Source organism: Nannospalax galili, unplaced genomic scaffold, assembly GCF_000622305.1.
Source record: "Nannospalax galili isolate Female #2095 unplaced genomic scaffold, S.galili_v1.0 scaffold475, whole genome shotgun sequence".
NCBI lineage: Eukaryota > Metazoa > Chordata > Mammalia > Rodentia > Spalacidae > Nannospalax > Nannospalax galili.
In genome coordinates, this window is record NW_008339435.1 from 1,333,799 (window position 1) to 1,339,798 (window position 6,000).

General features: G+C 38.4%; 1 protein-coding gene across 2 annotated transcripts in view; it reads right to left on the reverse strand.

Annotated features, from left to right (window-relative positions):
• Positions 1–6,000, reverse strand: part of St7l (suppression of tumorigenicity 7 like) — an 86,349-nt gene that overhangs the window by 5,610 nt on the left and 74,739 nt on the right. For both annotated transcript variants that reach the window (XM_017798412.2, XM_008833964.2), the window contains exon 13: positions 2,249–2,341. In XM_017798412.2, the coding sequence (XP_017653901.1) occupies positions 2,249–2,341 (93 nt within the window). The remainder of the gene's footprint in view (positions 1–2,248; positions 2,342–6,000) is intronic.

Here is a 6,000-nt window from a genome sequence, read left to right on the forward strand (position 1 = left end):
ACTAAGATTGGGTCTTGCTGTTCATTTCCACAATTCTGTGCTGTGTTTTTGTCTGCCTAGGCTTGCATGAGTCTTGTGCATGCTGACATTATTGCTGTAGGTTTGTATGAGAAGGGTCCCTGGCACCTATAGGACTACTTCTGTATGGTCATGCACCTCCTCCCTGGCTCTTACAGTCTTTCTGCCCCCTCTTCTGCAATGGTTCCTGAGCCCTCAGTGGGTGGGCCTCAATATAGGAGACCTGTCCAAGGACCCACACTCTGCTGACTCTTATTCTCTGCATTTTGGCCATTTGTGGCCTTTTGTGTTCCTGGCCCTCTGTTGCATGAGGGAGCTTCATTGATGAGAACTGAAAGATGCATTAGTGTTCTTTTCATCTCTTGTTCTATGTTCTGTGAGTCTTAGGTATAGAGGTTACATCCTAAATGTGCCACTTAGACTTGGGCAATTCACAGAGAATCTCTGTGTGTGACCGGTAGTGTGACTCTGTAATAATCTCTGTCTGTTGAAAAAGAAGCTACATTGATGGATGATGACTGGGATACTGGGATACTTGTCTATAAATTTAAGGATTCATATTTTGCACATAGTAAGAAATTACATTTGTCTAAGGATATGAGAGCCTAACATTTATGACTTCTCCAGCTATGTGTATTTGGCTAGGTTTACAGTACTAGAAATGAGTTTCCTCCCACTGAATGGGCTTTAAGTCCAATCAGGTAGCTTTTGATTTGTTTAGCTTGATATTTGTGAAACTGCAACTTTCTTTCCTAGACTTCACTTCTAATGGCTCAGTCTTGTAAAACTGTTGCACAGGTATACATCATGTAAGGAACATGCTTCTAGGGTTTATAGCCTTTCGTATGCTTGCTTATCAGTTAAATCATAAAATGTTGAAAAGAACTCTATAAGTTCATAGAGAAAAGAAATGAGTAAATGCTAATGTAGGTAAGGTAAAATTCAGACTATTGTTTTAAATGTTCTGTGCTTTTTTCCCTTTTGTCAGTGCTAAGGACTGAACCTAGTGCCTCACACATATTCAGCAAGTGTTGTTCTAATGAGCTAGAGCCCCATTGTGCAGTTTGGAATCCTGAAAGTGGAGAAGAAAGCACTCTCTACTGTCATAACCCACACGCTTCTGCTGCATCTCCTAATTCTTTATTCTTCAAACTGGGAAGTACAGCCCCTCTAAATTTTATCTTTATGAAGGGTTTGTAAAGGATTGATATTGTTTCCTTTTTAAAATGTTTGTAATATTGATTATAATGATGCATGCCTGTAATCCCAGTCACTTGGGATGCTGAGGCTAGCGGATCATGAATCCAAGCCCAGTCGTAGGGAGATCCTGTCTTAAAACAAGGCTCAGTGGCAAAGCACTTGCCTAGCATGCATAAGGTCTTAGGTTTGACCCCCAGCACTGTCACAAAAAGTTTGTAAGATGAAAACTACTTTTAGTATCTCCAAATTTTGTGTTTTCATTGCAACTACATGCTAGAAATAGCTTTAAAAGTATTTAAACTGGAATTGCACAAAAACACAATAAAAAATCATAGGAGAAAAGCAAAACAAAAAAGTATGTAAACTGTCCTAAATTTCAATCAAATGACCTTTTAAAATACAGAATACTGGGCCAGCAAGATGGTTCAGCAAGAAAAGGCGCTTGCTTCCAAGCTTTACAACTTGAGTTCAATCCCTGGGGTCTATATGGTAAAAAGAAAGAACTGACTCCCACCAGTTGTAGAAGTTAATTTTTGACCTCCATATACATGTCATGGCACATATGAACACACATACATGCATGAAAATGTATAATTTAAATTAAAAAAAATAAAGACTACTATGGTTGTGGCACTTCAAACATTCATGTGGTAGAAATTTAGCCCCTCAGGTTGCAGTATTAGAAACTGGAGCCTTTATGAGGTGGGCCTATTGGGAGATAACCTGGGTCAATGGATGTATGTTCTTGGAAGGGATTGTGAGAAGCAAGTCAGTCTCTCTCGTACATGTTCCTGCCATTGCTATCCATTTCATGGGGTAATCTGCTAAGGGGCAGCCCTAACCACACAGCCTGAGCTTTGCCCTTTGTACTCTGAACTCCCAAAACTATGAGCTAAATAAATCTCTTTCTTCATAAATCCCGTGTCAGGTATTTCATTATAGTGACAAAAAGGTGACTAACACAGAAACCAATCTAAAAGTAATCTAAACAATTACTTCTAAGTTTAAGAAAATTGAAATATTTACTTACTAGGCAATAGCTCTCTATCAGCAGTCTCTGTGCAGCTGGGGTAAGGGTAAAATAGATGTCCTTTCTCCAATGGATATGGAATCATTCTAAAAGCTGAGAAAAAGTACACATTAGCATTCTTTTTTTTGGGGGGGGGGTCTCATTTATCACCTATGCTATAAATCAAGTCTATTTTGGAGACATATTTTTATAAAATTTTCACATAATATTTGATCTTCTTTTCTGGAGAGACATTTTAGATGAAACAAAGTACACAAAAGAGTGCATGGGGAAAAGAATTAAGATTTACTTAGAGAGCAGTGAATAGCCTGGTCTAACTCTAAAGAGAATGCTGGATGGCAAGACAGCCAGGGCCTTCTTTGCCTCAGTCTCCTCATTACAATGATGGGCTTAACTCTGTAAGTATAAATTCTGCTTCCTACAGGAATTTCATAAAATTATAATGTGTGAAATTGCTGTGGCTCTGTTGGCAGGATGAAAGAGTCTCAGTGGCTCCATACTCCTCCTGTGAGGTTCACCACAATTTTCTGTGAAAATACCTTAATCTGATTCAGGGATCACCAAAGTATGGCCCTTTGGCTAGATCTGGCCCATTGCTTTTGTAAATAAAACTTTATTGGGCACATCCATGTTACTTTTTTTTTTACATATTATCTCAGGTTGCTATCATAAGAACTGAGTAACTGTGATAAAGGCTGTACAGCCTGCAAAGCCTGAAATGTTCACTGTTAGGCCCTTAATAGCAAAGGCTTGGCTCCTGATTTAGATCATCAACTCTTCCAGAGTTTTTGAAGAAGAAATTCTTACTGATTTATCCTAATAGTTAAGTATTAAAATTGCAATAAATTATTGTTTTCCTTTTTGTATTTGGCTCTATTAAACTTTTGTCAAACTATAGATTTAGGGAGCTGAAGAGATGGATCAGCAGTTAAAAGGAACTGGCTGCTCTTGCAGAGAACCTGGATTCAGTTACTAGCATCCCCTAGGCAGCTAACAACCATCTGTAACTCCAGTTCCAGGGGATCTTATGCCCTCTTCTGGCCTTTGCAGGCATTGCACTCATGGGTACACGCATACATGCAGCCAAAACATAAAATTTAAAAAAAAAATTTTTTAAGTATTTTGTTCTGTCACAATAAAGTCATTATTTACCCAACATCATTCAACAAATCAGTGATAACACAGGAAAATCATTCAAGACACATGAAACATAGCATAAATTATATACTTATTGAAATATTCTCAAAGGCCAAGCAGAATATCAGGCAGTACAAAATGAATGAGAAAGTCCCTGGCCTTGAGGAGCTTAGAACCTGGGGCAGGAAACTTAACTACCAAGACATTCAACTTCTCAATTATAAAATTTTGGTTTGATTTAGCTTTCTATTGTCAGTGTCAAGCACAGTGTATGACTATTAGCAAACGGTTAAGACAGGTTCCAAAAGTTTCTTGGTTCAAGGATAATGATGTCCTTCACATCTCACTGATGAAGATGGTAATGGTGTTGGTTATTGAACCCATGGCCTCAGGCACTCTAAGCTTATACTCTACCACTTATTAATTAGTGGGTCCAAACAATCTTAAAAATTTATGCTCTAAGGATTTAGTAATTTGAAAAAATCTGGAGACATGAATGAAAATCTGGAGAAATTGGAGAAGAGAATAAAAACTTTAAAAGTAGCTTATAAGAACAGTACTAAACAGTGATTATTGCCTTTTCTAGTTACAAGAGTTGACACAGTCCACTAGAAAAGAAGGAGAGGAGGAAAGATGAGGAAAGACTCTGCTAGCACCTTCAACCTCAGTACTTGTCCACCTTGTTTTTTTGAGACAGTGTCTCTCGCCGGGATCTGGGGCTGGATAATTCGACCAAGATGACTGGCCAGTGAGCACCAGGGGTCCACCTGTTTCCACCTCCCCAGTGCTGGGATTATAGGCACTTGCCACCACACCCAACTTTTTATATAGGATTGAACTCAGGTCCTCAAGCTTGCATAGCAAGCGCTTTACTGACTAAGTTATCTCTCTAGCTCCTGTGTCCTGGAAAAAATTTAAAGTAGGAATTTAAACAGATATCTGTTCACTGGTAGTCACTGCAACAATATTTAGAATAGTCAAAAACTAGAAACAACACAACATCCATTGAAAGATTAAAAAGGTATATTAGTGAAGTACACATCTACAATGAAATATTATGCCTTAAAAGGAATGAAGCTGGGTATGGTGGCTTATGCTTATAGTCCCAGCACTTGGGAGACTGAAGCAGGATGATACCACAAGTTTGAGGCCAGACTGGGCTACATAGTACATTCTAGGTCACACTACAGAGTGAGACTCTGTCTCAAAAGAAAAATAAACAAACAAACAAAAATGAATGGAATGTGGACACATACTACAATACAATTAGCAATATTATGCTAGGAGATGGAGAGGTAGATTAGGGGTTAAGAAAGTATATTGTTCTTGTAAAAGAAAAACTGAGTTTGTTTCCCAGCACTAATGGTAGGTGGCTCACAATAGCCTATAACTCCAACTCCAAAGGATCCAATGCCTCTGGTCTCCTCTGGTACCTGCACTTAAGTACACATACCCACACAGTGATACACACCTACACATAATTAAAAATAAAATAAATCTTTAAAAAAATAGTATATGCTAAATGAAATAAGCCAGACCCTAAAGGATAAATATTGTATGATTCCACCATGTAAGGTTCCTATGGAAGACAAAGTCATGAGTTAGAAAGTAGAACATGGGTCTGGAGAGACAGCTCAGCAGTTAAGAGCACTCACTGCTCTTGCAGAGAACCCGGGTTCGATTCCCAGCACCCACATGGTGGCTATGAACCGTCCTTAACTCCAGTTCCAGGAGAATCCAAAGCCCTTTTCTGACCTCTGCGGCATTGCACAACATGGGTGCACTCACATACATGCAGGCAATACACTTTTACACATAAAATAAAGATAATAAATATTTTTTAAAAAAGAAAGTAGAGCAGTGATTGAGAGGGGTTGGGGAGGTAGGAGTGAAGAATTATTATAAAACGTGCATGTAATTTCAGGTTGGGAAGATGAAAGTGTTCTGGAGATGAATGGTGATGTTAGCTGTTCAAGAATGTGAACAGTTCTAATGCTACCAAACCAGACACAAGAACAGTTAAAGTGGTAAATTGCATGTTATAGATTTCATTTTACTACAATTTAAAAAATAAATATGGGTCTTTTAAAGTGGTGCCTGCCTTTAATCCTAGCACTTGGGAGGTAGAGGCAGATGGATCTCTGTAAGATTAAAGCCAGTCTGGTCTACATAGTGAGTTCTAGGTCAGCTGGAGCTACAGTAAGATCAAAAAAAGGGGGGGGTATATTTTTATTTTCTCTCATTATAAATATTTAACTTCAGTGAAATATCATAACAGAGTCTCATTCTGCTTCTCCTAAATGTGACATTAATATACATTAATAATACATTATATATGATATACATATTATATAATATACAACAATAACATGTTAACTATTTCTTCTATCAATAATATAACGCCTCTGAGTTCATTTGAAACCAATCTGAGTCCTTCAGAAACTCACACAATCTCATTTAAAAAGATTGCTGGGGCTGGAGAGATGGCTCAGCAGTTAAGAACACTGACTGCTCTTGCAGAGGACCTGCGTTCGATTCCTAGCACCCACATGGCAGCTACAAACCGTCCTTAACTCCAGTTCCAAGGGAACCTGAAGCCTTCTTCTGAACTCTGC